Genomic DNA, 16,412 nt, shown 5'->3' with positions numbered 1-16,412 from the left:
AGGGATTGAGTTTAACTTTTATGTAAATCTTGGTCAATGCATTTCTTTCGCTGTGTTATCATCTGGTTTTATAAGATTTTTTGAAAGTGGAGCTGCTCTGTCCTGCAATTCAAATATTTGTATATTACACCCTAATGGTAATTTCAGAATGTTGCATGGTACAGTGTTAGGGTAATTTAAGGCTGCATGTTGACTGTATGTTCATGCATTATTCAGCAGACTGTGTGATAGTGATTAATTGAACCAACATCTTGACGCCAAAATGTGCTTTTATTACATTACAGTTTAGGTATGACTTACTGCATGTACTTTTGAAGTTGATCCAATAGATTTCTTACAGATAAACTTCTAAAGCTCTCTTAGAAATTCAAATCTTTTTCCAGCATATACATTTCTTGTGCAAAAGCCTTTAGCTTCTTTAGAGTAATAGACTGTCATCTTCAGTTCCCCATCGCTATCTTTAATAAATAATTTTATAATAATTAAAATTTAAAGCCAGTTATCAATTGTGTTATTACAATCTCTGCATAAATTTATCTTTAATGTTGTACAAGCTGTAAAAGTTGTATTCTTGCTGAAGAGTAGTATAATCCATGTACAGTTTTATTGCAGATACAACTTACCAGTCAGAACTTCTCTTCCCACAGTCGCGATGTAATCTATCACTGCTAGTTTAACTCTTGTAAAATATCTTGGGGAATCAAAGTCTATTCGCTTTGGTGCATAACTTAATATGAGGCTGTGGAGGTTTTCTAAAGCACCCGTGTGTTGACCATGGTTCAACAGACGCAATGTGTTTAGCAGTCTCGCTTGCCCTAACGCATCACAAAGGACTTTGTGCCCTGCACTTCCTGGAATTAACCATTGCACATTTCTTTCCATTTCTCTGTAAACATCAAATTATTTGCTGTTATTTTTTAAGATATTATAAATCTGCAAAGTTATTGTTTATTCAAATGTCAACTAGCTGCAGAATATTTAACCATTTGTACAATTTCTGTTTACTATTATGCAACAAATGACTACATATTCTTATATCACAAACCAAAGGCATTCTAAGGGATATATAAAATATTATATTACACATCTCCCTGTGCTTTGATATTTCTGAATATATTATTAGATTCAACATACAGCTTTCATGCCAACATTGGGTATAAATAATATATTTTTCATCACTCACAGATCAATTGGTTCATGAGAGCACTGGATGAACTTGTGTCCTGGAAAGCTCCTGTGAATATTAGCGACATGGTTTGTATACTTGCATGGGATGATAGCTAAAATTATAGAGGAAAAAATAAAATCCAACACAAACATTAACAAATTGAGGCCTAATTTAAATCTGCAACTTATAATTATATAATTAGATTGTAAAAATTAGGTTTTCTTTTGATGAAACACCGTTACAAAACAACGCAAATACTACAAATATAATCATGATCTGTAAAGCCTATATTAGTAATGGTAGCATGAATATAACAATAATAATGGAATCTATTCTATTCATATATTTTATGAACAATTAAAGCATTTCTGACAATTCAGACCGAACAAAATTTTTTAATTCCCTTACTAACTTTTACTCAGTTAACCAAGTTAATTCAAGTGAATCAGGTTAACATCAAACGTAGCCTATGCCACTCAGCCTGAGTCTCATTGTCACCCAGTCATACCAAATCATTTCTTTGTACTAATGTACATTACTACATATTTTGACTTCTGATATTTATTAATTTATGTTATATAATAACTATATTTGTTATTAATATTTATTTTAAATTCTTCATAAATTACTTACGGTTGAGGTTTTCCTGTTTGACAATGCTCTCTTGCTGTATGGTACAACACCATTAGGGAATGGAGCCTCCCTCTCTTTCACTCTTAATCTTGTAGTTGTCCGTCCCAAATTGCTCCGAATAAAGCTGGCTCTTATAGAAGTGCCTAATGCACACAACCGCACTAGCAGGTAGTCTGCGAAAAGTTCAGTCGGCACGCTTTGCTTTAGACTGCCATAGTTTTGCTAAATTTGGCGACTGGGAGACAGGAACTCTAAAAAAGGTTATGCTACGACTTCTAGTGTCAGGTTCACAACTATAGCAAAGCGACATCTACCCATCGTAATTAACTGACTGTGATTAAAAGAAAATAAAATGCGTTGAATTACTAACGAATAAGTAAAAAAATCGTTACCGGAAACGGCTTTATTAAGATTCAGTGATGGTCCGACGTAAATGCACCAAAACATATTTTCAACTTTGAACTTGCTAAACTAGTAGAAATATCTGCTAAAATTTTGTTTACTCATTAAATTAACATGGTATCATGCATTACCAATCATATAAAACAATTTTAAAATTATGTGTTTACTTTCACTTTAAAGTGGCTGAATACAACGGGCATACATTGATATGAGATTGGTTATAAAAGGTTGACTGATGCACAGATGTGTCAAACTTCAAAACTCTTTAAGACATTTGCTTTTCACCTTACCATTAGCTATGTTACTTAATTTACCATTAGCTATGTTTCATACCTGTAAGGTTACAGTAAATGTTTAGATACCTTTAGTAGATTGAAGAACCGATCAGCTGAAGTGTACCAGACGCAGTCTATCTATCTATCTATCTCGATAAAATATCTCTTGTGGCCCGATAAGCCTTTAGAGATAAGATGCGACTATAACGATAAAAGAGATCAGATATTCTTGTAAAATCGAGAGTTAAATAAAATCTGCTATTGAGCTTGTTCCATATATATATCAAAACTTCATGACTCGGTTAAAAAATGAGGACTTCATGGCATCTGTATTAATAGTGTGCCTAATATTAGACCCACGAGTAAAATAGGCGGAGTTGCACAGTGTAAACTTTTTAAAATCGACCATAAGGTCTTGATTTAAAATTTTCAGTAAAGTGTTTTTATCCTTAGTGCATCTTCTCTCTTCAAGAGTGTGCCAAGACATGTTTTCCATTGAAGATGTAATACTGTCATACTTTCTAAAACCGTTTGCCCATCTGAACGCTCTTCTGTTTATGGCTTCTAAATCCCTAATGATGTACATAAAATGTGGATTCCACACCTCTGAAGCATACTCCAGTAAAGGACGACATACACTAAAATAAGCCGTTCTCTTAACAGCATGGGAAGTTCCTTTGAGAGTTCGCATAAGCATGTAAAGGGTGGCGTTAGCCTTACGCATAATAAAATTTATATGATCACTAAAATTGAGCGATTTAGAAACCTGTATGCCCAGGTATACAAAGGAATGGGATGAAATAAGCGGAGTGCCTCCATAACTGTATGTATGCAAAAATTTAACCGGCTCCATTGACCTGGATGTGCATTTAGCTACATTAAATTTTAGCTGCCAAGATCCGGCCCACGCAGCAACTCTGCTCAACTGGTCCTGCAATGCTTGGCTGTCGGACACGCAACTAACAGGCCTGTAAAGGATGGCATCATCGGCAAATAAGCGTATAGATGTTGATGGACAGTTTAAAGCATCTGGCAGGTCATTGATGTAAATGAGAAAAAGTAGTGGTCCGAGCACTGAACCCTGAGGCACACCTGAGGTCACCTGGGTCGGCTGAAAAAGACAACCATTAACGATGACCCTGAATGTTCGACCCGAGAGCCAGTCTCGGATCCATGCCACTATGTTTGGATTTAGGCCATTGTATATAAGTTTATGCAATAATTTATTGTGAGGGACTGTATCAAAGGCTTTACTAAAATCTAGAACTAAAACGTCTACTTGAGTATTGTGATTGTTATAAGAAGCTAAATCTGATATTGTATGATGACGAGTCAGTTGCCTGCAGTCAAGATAACGAATGCCCAATCGTGTATATCCGGCTCCTCACATCCGGTTGTCCCCGATAAAGCTAACGCCTTACACCTTTCCCTCAAGCTCCCTCTATGTGGTGTCTTTAAGGTGCCAGCACACCCTCACTGTAACAAATAGCCAACTCTCCGCAGTATCACATCTCCATAGGCGACGCAACACTGCCAACTGCACTCCATACAACCAATCCAATATCCAAACTGTCTCATAAATGCAATAATCTACATACAAGTTTTGTCAGCCGGGTTAATAGTTGAACAGTCAACCAGGATGCCAGCACACCCTTATAGCAACAGTGTTAGTACCAATATTAGTGGTTATATGTGTATATACAAGTCAATAACATAATAAGAAGTACACATATTTTTTTCTCTTTTACTCTTTTTATTTATTTTATTTACATGCCACTTTTCTGCTGTTAATTCTACTGACACGTCGAATTTCTTTTTTTCAGTCTTCACTTACCAAAAAACTGGGATGTAGGCCGTCTCTAAGAAAACGACTTCTGAAAGCATAAGAGTAATGTCTTCTCGTAAATACCCTCTTATGAATGTAAGGAGTTGCATAACCTCCTAACATATTAAGGTTTACAATTCGTTGGTTTTCCACCACCACCAGGCTTCTTATAAGCTCAGTGTCCCTTTTACATTTTGTGGTGGAATTATTGTTATAAGTGTTTAAGCAGATGGGATAAATAGTGCATAATATTACAACAATGTTATTTGCTTGTAACATCCTTCTCCATGGCCTTAATATTTCCTGTGGATTGCCATAAGGAGATTCTATAGGCACACATTGTCTGTCCTCGTCAATTATGGTAAATCTAACAGGACCGATGTGTATGTATGTGATTGAATCCCTAAAAACACCTAAGTTGCTAGATATATGCTGTAACAAACGCACCCAATTTGCTCCCGAAACAGATATCGTCTGCCATGAGGGGTCATTCAACTCCCTTACAATTGAATTGCCCAATACTATAGTCTTCATATCTGGAATACAACAGAAAGGAATCTACTATGTACGTAAAACTGAAATACGAAGTTATAAGTTCAATCTATTGGGTTTTTTAACCTGTCTCCCATATCGGGTCTTTCTTTCTGGAGTTTTTGATGATCTGTTATCATTACTGAGCATGCTGTGCTCCACAGGTTTTGCTACAACTGGACTTTGAAATGGAGGTGTCCTGAGTACGGATTCAGCTCCGTCTTGAGTTACACTCTCATTACTTGCTCTGTAAGTCCTGATATCTATTCTAGGACTGCTTAGTGATTCCGAGTTTGGTATACCTGAGCTATCTTCTAGATCTTTCTCTATGGGTGATCTAGATACGATAGCTCTGTTTCTGCGCAGCAAGTTCCCTGAAGACCCAACAGCCACTATTTCTCTTCCTCGAGTTCCAATAATAGTAGCCGGCATTGGAGATTTGCCTTTCTCTCGAATGACCACCTGTTGTTGAATCCCAATGGGGCTTCTGGGTCGAGCTGCATGCCTACTGTTGTACCATGTAGCCTATTTGTGTCTTTGATCATCCTCAAACTTCTTGAGCCTCTTCACATCTATCTTCTGTTCAGACAGAATGCCCATTGAATTCATTGATCTCCCATTCAACAGCTGTAAGGGCGAGTACCCGTTAGCCAACGGTGTATCTCTATACATAGCTAGAGCCGCTTGTATATCTACATTCTTATGCATGAGACCTTTAACTGTACGGACAGCACGTTCCACTTCTCCATTACTCTGTGGATTGCGAGGAGAACTTGTGACATGCTGTACGTCCCATCTCCTAAGTAGATTCTTGAATTTGTCCGATACAAACTGAGGACCATTATCCGTCAGTATTGTGTTTGGTACGCCTAACAAACAGAAGAGGTCCTTTACTTTGGTACATATTGTCTGTGCGTCTGTAGAGTCATCCAACTCATCGACTGTAATAAAACGACTAAAATAGTCTATTACAATTAGATATGATTTGTGATTCATCTCAAAGAGGTCCATTGCTAGTCTCCACCATGGCCTTTCAGGTAAGGGTGTACAAATTAACGGCTCCCGAGACTTGTGACGGTATTTCTCACACATTGCACAACAGGATACCATATTCTTTGTCTTTTGTCATACCTGGCCACCAGACTACATCTGATGCCCTCCTGATACACTTATTTTCACCCTGATGACCAGTATGAATATCTCTGAGTACCCTTTCTCGTTCCAATTCAGGAACAAATACCCTGCTCATAAAAAAAATCACTCCATCAACCTGAGTCAGATAATCTCTGAACGTATATACATTCTTTACTACCTGAGGCACGTCTCTACTATTTGGCCAACCATTGGTGATGAACTCCAACACGAGTCTTCCAGCCTCATCCTCCAGTGTAGATGCTTTTATTCTATTCAATCGTCCATGTGCTATTGGCAGCTCATCTAGCCTTTCAGACACTCCCAGTGGCTCTACCATCTCCATCACTTCACCCCCATTCATATTGGGAGACCTAGAGAGTGCATCAGCTAATACTAGCTTGTTGCCAAGAGTGTAGATCACCTTGTACGAATATGACATCATCTTCAGACAAAAACGTTGCACTCTTATTGGAAGTTTTGCTAATTCTTTGGTACCTAGAATGGCTAAAAGTGGCTTGTGATCGGTCTCTACGGTTATGTCTTTTCCTGTAATATAAAACGAAAACTTGCTGCAAGCCCAACATATCGCCAATGCCTCTTTCTCAATCTGCGCATAACATTTCTCTGTAGGGGTAAGCGAACGTGATGCGTAGGCCACGGGCTTCCAATCGCCATTTACCCTTTGCAGTAGTGCAGCCCCAAGACCGAACGAAGAGGAGTCAGCACTAATCATAGTTTCTGCAGTTACCGAGTATGGTGTTAAAATAGGTGTTTTAGCCAACAATTCTTTCACCAGCTGGAACTGTTCCACCTGTTTGTGTCCCCAAATCCACTCACTGTCATTTCCTAGTAATTTCCGAAGATGACTAGTAGACTCGCTCAATTTAGGAGAAAACTTTCCCAAATAGTTGACAATGCCAAAGAAACGTCTCAAATCCTTCTTGCTGGATGGTGTTGGAAATTCTATAATTGCTTTGGTCTTTTCAGGGTCCGCTCGAATTCCTCTGCAATCAATTACGTGACCCAAAAATGTGGTTTCCTGTACTCCAAATTCACATTTATCTTCATTTAGTGTTATTCCTGCTTTTCCCAACTTTTCCAATACTTGGCATAATCTGTCATCATGCTGATATCTTGTACTTCCGTGAACCAAGACATCGTCCATTTGACAGACCACCCCTTTCAGGTCCAGTAGTGCTTTTTGCATTTCTCTTTGAAACACCTCGGGAGCACTGCTAATCCCAAATGGAAGTCTCTTACAAAAGAACCTTCCAAATGGGGTAATAAAGGTTGTAAGTTTTTGAGAGTCTTCTTGCAATTTTAATTGCCAATACCCGCAGTTAGCATCTAGTTTGCTAAAATACTTTGAGTTACCCAATTCACTCAAAGTCTCTTCTGCCGTGGGTAGTGGGTGATACTCTCTTTTAACTGCCTTGTTTAGATTAGTAAAGTCGATGCAGACTCTCAGCTTTCCATTCTTCTTAGGAACCACTATACAAGGAGCACACCAAGGAGTCGGTTCTTCAATGCGTTCAATCACACCCAATCTCTCCATTCTGTTCAGCTCCTCCAGCAACAGCTGTATCCTAGCTGCCGCTACCCTTCTAGGAACCGACTGCACAAACGGAGTAACTTGATCATCTATTGTGATTTTTACTTCTGCATCCATCGAACCAAGACCTGTAAATAATTTGGGATACCTCTTGATCCATTCTTTTTTTATGTCAGTCTCAACACTGTCTGTAAAATTAATTAGACCTAACTTTGCAATTGCGGGTTTACCTAGCAGGGGTGTCCCCAGGTTTTTAACAAGATAGATAGTTTCTTGCACTTGAGATTCTGAGGAGCTCAATGTCGCCTCGGCTTGACCTGTCACAATTAACTTATGATTACCCGCTCCCCTTAATATTTTCTTTGGTTGCGTAATATTTTTAACCAGTCTACTCATACTTGAAGGAACAGCTGTTACAGCAGCGCCCGTGTCAATTTTAAACCGTATTGATTCTGAGTTTAATTTTAGATCTACCATCCAAGCTTTTTGAGTCTCAGTGATGTTTTCTACGGTTACTCCGTCTAGTCACTCTGATTCAGAACCCAAGTAAAGACTCCCCAAGTCTTCCGATTCTGGTATGACTTCGTCAGTTTTGTTTTGTCTGTTCAACTTCTTTCCTTTGCATGCTTTGGACCTAGCCCAATGCCCTCTCTCTTTGCACACATAACATGTTGCACCTTTAGCAGGACATCTATCCTTTGGATGAGGCTCCTTGTTGCAAAAGTAACATCTCTCCTTTGTTCTTTGATCCTTTCTCCACTCCTTTGCCGAACTTGACTGCCTTACGTAATCCAGGTTGTCGTCAGGTTGTTCTCCAACTAATTTTGATGCTTGGGCATGATGAGAAACATATTGTTTGGCTTTTCTAATGCATGCGGCTAAATTTAAGTCTTCAATATCAATCAGTTGCTCCCTCAACTTATTGTCACTAACCCCAACAACAATTCTGTCTCTTATTAGCTGATCCCTCATGTTACCATAGTCACAGTTGTCAGCTTGCGTATGTACTTGGGTTATAAATTGATGAATTGACATGCTACTTTGCCTTAGACTATTGAACTTAACTCGTTCGCAAATTATATTTCGCACTGGCTCGAAGTGCGCATCAAACATCCTTATCACATTGTTCAAAGTCCTCGTCCTTCCTTCCTCAGTAGCGTGAAACAGAAATTGGTCATAAATGGGAACACTGTCAGGCCCCATCAACATTAAAAGATTTGCGATCTGTTCCTCATCCTCCATGTCCCCATATTTTTTTGCTATTTTTAGTATATTGAACCGTCTTTTAAATGTTTGCCAACTGACTGCCAGGTTTTCGTCTTTAAAGTCGAGACGTTGCACAAAACTCTCCTCTTTATGGCATTTTGATTCCGCCATCGCTAACCTGGTTATGCTCCTATAGTAGTATGTACCTTCGTTGATACAGGATTCGTCCAAACCCTCCCAAACAATTTTTTTTTATATTTCCTCTACTCTTATTATCGAACTTATTTCCCTGACAAATACTTAATTACTTAAGCCCTTGCTATATTGTTAATAGTAGTATAGAATAGGATTCTTCCAAATCCTCACCCACTCTATACGTATACCCCACGCAAGTCTCAGGCCTACAGTAATATCACAATATTGTCTATATCGTTCAGTTACCGGCATGTAGTTTTACTTCAGACACCATGTAAGGTTACAGTAAATGTTTAGATACCTTTAGTAGATTGAAGAACCGATCAGCTGAAGTGTACCAGACGCAGTCAAGATGACGAATGCTCAATCGTGTATATCCGGCTCCTCACATCCGGTTGTCCCCGATAAAGCTAACGCCTTACAATACCTTACCATTAGCTATGTTACTTACCCTACCATATGAAGTTGTCAAGACCGCAATAGCTATGTGATAGTAGATATAATGAGTCAAAAGTTGTAAAAGTTAAAAGTTTGAATAAGTTGTAGACTCATTCTGACAATACAAAGCCTTAGTTTTTTTTCGAAAAGCAAGCGCTACCTATATTTTACTTACTTCTACAGTTGACTCGCTGCAAGGCAGGCCTTGATCTTTTGAATCTCGTACTATTTGTAGCATCTTAGCTTCACCCTCTATGCAATGAACTAGTCTCCTTACAAGGTTCAGAATGCTGAGTCCATGTATTGAAATTTCTGCAAATGTGTAATCTTGGAAAGACGTATTCGTGGTTCTAACCAGCGACAGGGCTTCTTTTTCTACCACTTCTGCACCCAATAAATTACATATAGAACAATTCGTTCGAACGACATAAAAACACAAAATAAACTGGTTGCTAAATGGAACAAAGGCAGTGAATCCCTCAAATAGCTACTGAACACTACTGCTTGACAAAAACTATTTATAAGCACTTATCTCCACTTGCTTGGTACACAAAAACTTCACTCATTTTATGAGGCTTTAAAAAAACTGGACTGTTTCATTTACAGACGGTTCCCAACCTACGAACGCGTTACGTTCCGAACGATTGTTCGTAAGGTGAATTTGTTCGTAAGTTGCTTCAGTGCTATATTTTGTATTATAATTTATGTTTAAGGCCTATATAAGTATATTGAAGGTTTATATAATTATTTTTAAGGCTTGTTTAATTAACCTGTATTGGTTTGTACTAAAAAAAATATTTAATAAAATGGAAATAATACTTTGGTGGACGCCGGGCCATGATACTGCATTTCTTATTTATTGTCCTTTCTATTATAATGTTGTTTTAATCGTTATGCTATCACTTATCGTTGTTGTCTTATTTTTTGTATGTGTTGTCCGTCTATTATGTCGTTGTTTCACTCGTTATGCTATTGTTATATCTGATATACCGTCATAACACCATCACTTATCATCACTTAGATTGTTGTCATACCAACGCGCTAGCGGTCCTATTCATTCACCTTGTTAGCCAGTGTTCTTGCCGTTAGCCGGAACGGTTGATATTATTGTATATAACTGAGTGCGCTCATTTAGTTGAGCAGAGCAAATAGCCGTATGCTCCTCGGCTGGTGAAATTTCCTTCGCTAATTAAAAGCTGAATGAAACTACATGCACTCTCTTATCTTTATTTATTAGTAGAGATCTTGCCAAGTAAAGGCCGGCAAATCTCTTTACAATACGTATGTAAAGTTCAAACAAAGTTCAAACAAATAATTCGAAAGTTAATCGAGTTACGAACAACGTACATGCATTCGTATGTACTGTTGTTCGTAACTCGAATGTTCGTAAGTAGGGAACCGTCTGTATAGCGAGTTTTTGGCTGCCAAATTTCATAATCTGAAAATTGGAATCTTATGATTCCAAAAGAGAGTTTACTGAATTGAATCCGGCTTCAGCAGTTCACGAACCGGAGTGAAAGTTCTTCATACATATTGTGGCAGCAGTTAGTATAAATCTACAGTAGTGTAAGTAATAACCAAGGGTGAAATAACTAGAAACCCTAGTTAGGCTAGCAACTGTGCAACAATCTGCAGTTTCTAGTTCTTGGAAAGATAGTGATGGAGGCTGATGTCAGCTCGAAGAGAACCAGAACTAAAAACAGTCAGCCATCTTCACAAGCTGGTAACTTTTTCCTGTGTTTGTGGATTAGTAAATGATTGCTTCCCAGGCCATCCATCATGCTACATACTTAGAAGACTATCTGTGATTGGCTGGTGCTCCAGTAGTGTAAAACTCTGGCAGTACAGTACGGATGTCTTTTCTGGATGCAAGAATGCTTTTGCTATTTCCTGTGTTAGCCGTGATGGCAGAATGTCTTTGCTAAGGTAGCACTGAAGGCCAGTGCAAGCCCTGTAATAGACTCACTATTTATAAAATAACTAAAAGTATGTAAAAATGCAAAACACTATAAGAAAGAAGTTAAATAATTAAAAGTGCTGATTCAGGTCAGTGTTACCGAAGAAGTGAAAGGAAGAAATTTCCACAAAGCTCGCATGTACACAGCCGCCTATAGTTAAAAATATTTTGTTAAAAACATCCCAAAGGACTTGAACATACAATTACTAAGTACAGTTAAACTTCCTTGATCTCTTTAAAATCTGAATCAATGTTGATAAAAAACAAACCTACCATGCCACAGCCAGGGATTGTCTGTTCAGCAACCGTGTTCCTTTGTTACCATTCGGTAGACCGCTGATTTCTCCTCCCATTGCTGCTTTATCGCCAAAATGAATTTGTACCAGCACTATAAAAGCTTGCTGTAAGAAAAGTGTGTTGCTTTACCAAACTTCAAATAGTACTGCTGTCCTTTCAAGGAAGTTTATATACTAATATGTCCTACTACTAATAACAAGCGAGGCATGGTGAGCTCTGTAATTAATACTTATGTAAACCAAATGCGAAGGTCTATATGTAAACCAAATACAAAACATGACGTGGAGCTAGATGTATTTCTGAGAGCTAGTATATATAATTATTTTTGCGTTAGCAAATAAATTCTTAGGAAGGTAAGGAAGCCATTTATAAGCAACCAGCTACAATGTTTTTGGTCAAAACCATTGATATCTTCAGGTTTTACACCCACACCTTCACTGTTTGTATCAGAATCCATGATATCTTCAGGTTGTTTATTCACACCTTCACAGTTTGTATCAGAACCAATGAGATCTTCAGGTTTACTCACACCTTCACAGTTTGTATCAGAACTAATGATATCTTCAGGTTGTATACTCACACTTCCACAGTTTGTATCAGAACCAATGAGATCTTCAGACTGTTTACTCACACCTTCACAGTTTGTATCAGAACCAATGATATCTTCAGGTTGTATACTCACACCTTTACAGTTTGTATCAGAACCAATGATATCTTCAGGTTGTTACTCATACCTTCACAGTTTGTATCAGAACCAATGAGATCTTCAGGTTTACTCCCACCTTCACTGTTTGTATCAGAACCAATGAGATTTTCAGGTTGTCACTCACACCTTCACAGTTTGTATCAGAACCAATGATATCTTCAGTTTGTACACTCACACCTTCACAGTTTGTATCAGAACCAATGAGATCTTCAGGTTTACTCCCACCTTCACTGTTTGTTTCAGAGCCAACGATATCTTCAGATTGTATTTTCACAGCTTCATTGTTTGAAACTAAACCTCTGCTATGTTCAGGTTGTTTTTCTAGATTGTTGGTGCAACCATGACAATGAAATTTGTACAATGACAATTACACAGACAGAATTGGAGAATAAGATCCAAGATAGAAAGCTAAACAAGCCAACATGAAAGCGTCTACCTAGCCCACATGTATCGTTGGCATCATTAGGTACAGCTTTCAACTGTAAGACTAGATCACACAGTTGTCATATCTGGTTTAGTTATAGAACCTACAGAAGAGTGATATAGCATTCAGTAAATGGTACTGGTTTTCAAGAACTTAATTTATGACCAATATTGTTGTCAGAGGAAGTGTTGTCATACATAGATTTTCTTAGTCTTCCACTCCTTTCGCACTGGTTGTCATGTTGAGAAAGTGAGAGGGTCTGATAGAACCAGTTTTTACTTTAATTATTGTCTACATATAACTTGTGAAGCTATGAGAAATATTGACATAAAATCAAACAAGTTCAAATGCAATATGAAGCTGATTAATAAATCAGTAGTAAATACAATGACTGTCACCTCAACTATACAACACTCCTTAGTAGAACTAAACATGATAATATAAATTAATCCCTCAAAAAATCCCACAGGCTGAGTTATCCCATTGCTGCCCCAAAGGTTTCCATAGAAATTGCTGCTTTTCTCAGTTGTTTTATTGCAAGCTTGATCATAATGTTACATGTAACAACCAATGAAGTTTCTTGTTACGTGCCTAAAACTGCCTATCACAGTATCTGTACACTTTTAGTGTACCAGTGTTGAATTAAGGAAATATTTTTAGAATATGTCCAAAAAAACATAGCACTCGAGTTAAAGTAGACGGGAGAGTTGTACGGTGAAATGGACTCCTAATAATCTGTATCTATTACACAGTAATTCTATCATTTATTACACACCTTCACCCCAAACAGATAGACATTACCCATGGTTTCTTTACATCATGTAGAATGGAATTTTGTGGCTGAATTCAACTACATTGTCATCCTATAAAACATGTGTGATAAAAGAGTTTCCGACAGAAGTGAAACTGTCTAGCATTTCTCTATATCAAGCATAGAAAGGTCAACAGACATTCAGAAAATGCTCTGATCGGAAAATAAGTTGATAAGTAGATCAGTTAATAAAGAGGTCACTGCTAGGTAGGTCAGTTGATAAAGAGGTAACTGACAAGTGGGGCAGTTGATATGGAGGTCACTTATAAGGAAGTAGATTGATTAGGTTAGTTGATTAGGTCACTGATAAAGAGATTACTGATAAGTAGGTCATTTGATAAGTAGGTCATTTGATAAGGGGTTCAGCTGATAAAGAGGTCAGCTGATAAAGAGGTCAGCTAATAAAAAGGTTGGTAGATAAAAAGGTTGGTAGATAAAAAGGCCAGTGATAAGTAGACCAGTTAATATGAAGGTCAGCTGATAAATTATATACGTATGTAGTATATTTATGGTAAATGTGGTATATATGGTATATTTATATACCATGTATATGGCATATATACTTACCCGAGACAATATATACCATATATATACCATATATATGGTACATATATGTGGTATATATATACCATATATATACCATAAATATGGTATATATATGTGGTATATATATACCATATATATGGTAAATATATATATGTTTGTTTCACGTCAGAAACTCACTTTTATTGTTTATTCAGATATTTGATTTTAGAAATTAATTTTTTTGTCAAAACCAGAATTTACTCAATTGTTATTACACACAATATAAGATTTGTACGTACAATGTAGACGTGATTGTAAGTTGAGGTTTTACTTCATGACACACACAACATAGTTTAGGAGTTGAGACTTTTAGCGTTAGTCAAGTACCAGTGCTTTAAAATTTCAACAAGACATGGATGACAAAATTAATTTAATGTTGCGATCAATTTAAATAAAAAGAAAATTTGACCAGACTTTTAAACTAGTAAGCAACTTGGATCGTTTAAGGATCACGGCATAAGAATAAACTTCAGGTTCCTCCAGATGAAAACTTCCCAACTCGACCTGTCAACTCAATCGTTGACACCTGTCAACTCATTTGTTGGCAGATAGTTGACTCTATACATAAAACCGTTTAGGAAACCAATCCATAACAAAAATGTGAGAAACTGGTCTGATATTGACTTGTTTGATAACACCACCATGATATAGGCTTCTATAAAAGTTATCACAAAGGAGACAGGACATCATATTTATAAATAATATACTTCGATATGTCAAGAACATTTATATAGTAAATACCAATTGACATCACGTGTTGCTTTGCAGGTAATGCAAAAATACATGTATGTCTGCCATCTCGGCATTGTTAGGGTGGCACCTGGTGTGTGTATATTATGACATATAACAAGACATCGTGATGTTTGTGACTATCTATTATTGTGTAATGACATCTAGTAATATATAAAAATAGACAACAAGACTAAATGTGCCATCACAGCATTGTTAGGTGGCACCTGGTGTATATTATGATATAAAACAAGACATTGTGATGTGTGTGAATATATATTATAGTGGAATGATATCCAGTCATATATAAGAATTGACAACAAGAGTAAATGTTTCATGCTAGTATTCATAGGACTAACTGAAGCAGGTGATAATAGAGTTACAATATCAACATTAGCATGCTATAATGATCACAGAATAAACAGATATATAAACCACAAAACTGGCAAATAAACTATGTATATAACTCTGAGTTATTCAATGAGTTATGTCCTCCTGACTCTTGGTGACTTTGACACAGCCTTAGTAAAACTCATCTCAAGAACCTTCACATTTTCATGCAGTAATCTATACTAAACACTTAAATTATGGCTGGTTTGAGAGTTTAATGTTAATAATATATTAAAAAAGGCAATGTTATCCATAATGAAAAGAACTGAAGTGTAGTTTCCTTTAATCAACTTCAACATGCAGTCTTCTAACTAGAGACAGTAAATATACTGATCAACAGTTTTTATGTATGCATTAGGTAGATTCCTTCTGGTGTCATCCAGATGAGTCTGCAATAAAAATATATAAACAACAACTATTAACTAAACAGTTTAAAGTCTTAGATGATTACAGCGTGTGCCTGCTCAGACTAAGGACTTCATGAACTATACAAATAGAATATGTGACTGAGGGAGGTGAACCTCACAAGTCTGACTAAAATTAAACACAATTACAGACAATATATATTATATATATATATATATATATATCTTGTATATTATATGAAAAATTTATATGTAATATATATGATATATTGTGTATATATACATATAATATATAATATACAAATATAAATATATTTGTATATATATATAAAATTATAACATAAGTTTTACTATATTATAAGTTAATACAGTGAAGTAATACTAAAATAAAGTATAAACAAAAAGTATACTTATAATATGTACATATATAGATAATGAAAAAAGCTGCTAAATATATATATATATATATATATATATATATATATATATATATATATATATATATATATATATTATTGGAATATTTCTGCTCTAACTCGGGTCTCCTACCAGAGACCTGGAAGTTTGAGCACTCGCCTCAAGATCTTAGCTGTTCCCAACAGCTAAAAAATATATTTATTTATATATATTTATATATCTATTTATATATATTTGTATAATTATATATAAATTTACTATATACAGTCAAACATGGATAACTCGAACTTCAAGGGACCGAGCAAAAGTGTTCGAATTATCAGAGCATTCAAGTTATCAGAGCACTGTCACAAGTCCATGTATTTACTTATT

The 16,412-nt window shown here is 36.5% G+C and overlaps 1 protein-coding gene and 1 long non-coding RNA gene across 2 annotated transcripts; both read right to left on the bottom strand.

The window, feature by feature from the left end:
- On the bottom strand, positions 1-880 carry LOC137408826 (uncharacterized). Its single transcript, XR_010980145.1, has 3 exons — positions 624-880; positions 301-458; positions 1-102 (listed from the first exon to the last, which is right to left on the bottom strand). It is a non-coding gene; the product is annotated as an uncharacterized lncRNA (long non-coding RNA).
- Positions 881-8,045: 7,165 nt separating this feature from the next.
- On the bottom strand, positions 8,046-8,897 carry LOC137408121 (uncharacterized). Its single transcript, XM_068094511.1, has one exon. The coding sequence runs from the start codon at positions 8,895-8,897 to the stop codon at positions 8,046-8,048; it is 852 nt and encodes a 283-aa protein (XP_067950612.1).
- Between the last annotated feature and the right edge of the window lie 7,515 nt (positions 8,898-16,412).

This window comes from Watersipora subatra, chromosome 11, assembly GCF_963576615.1.
Source record: "Watersipora subatra chromosome 11, tzWatSuba1.1, whole genome shotgun sequence".
NCBI classification, from domain to species: Eukaryota; Metazoa; Bryozoa; class Gymnolaemata; order Cheilostomatida; family Watersiporidae; genus Watersipora; species Watersipora subatra.
The sequence above is the reverse complement of the archived record's forward strand: the minus strand, read 5'-3'. Positions and strand labels throughout refer to the sequence as shown.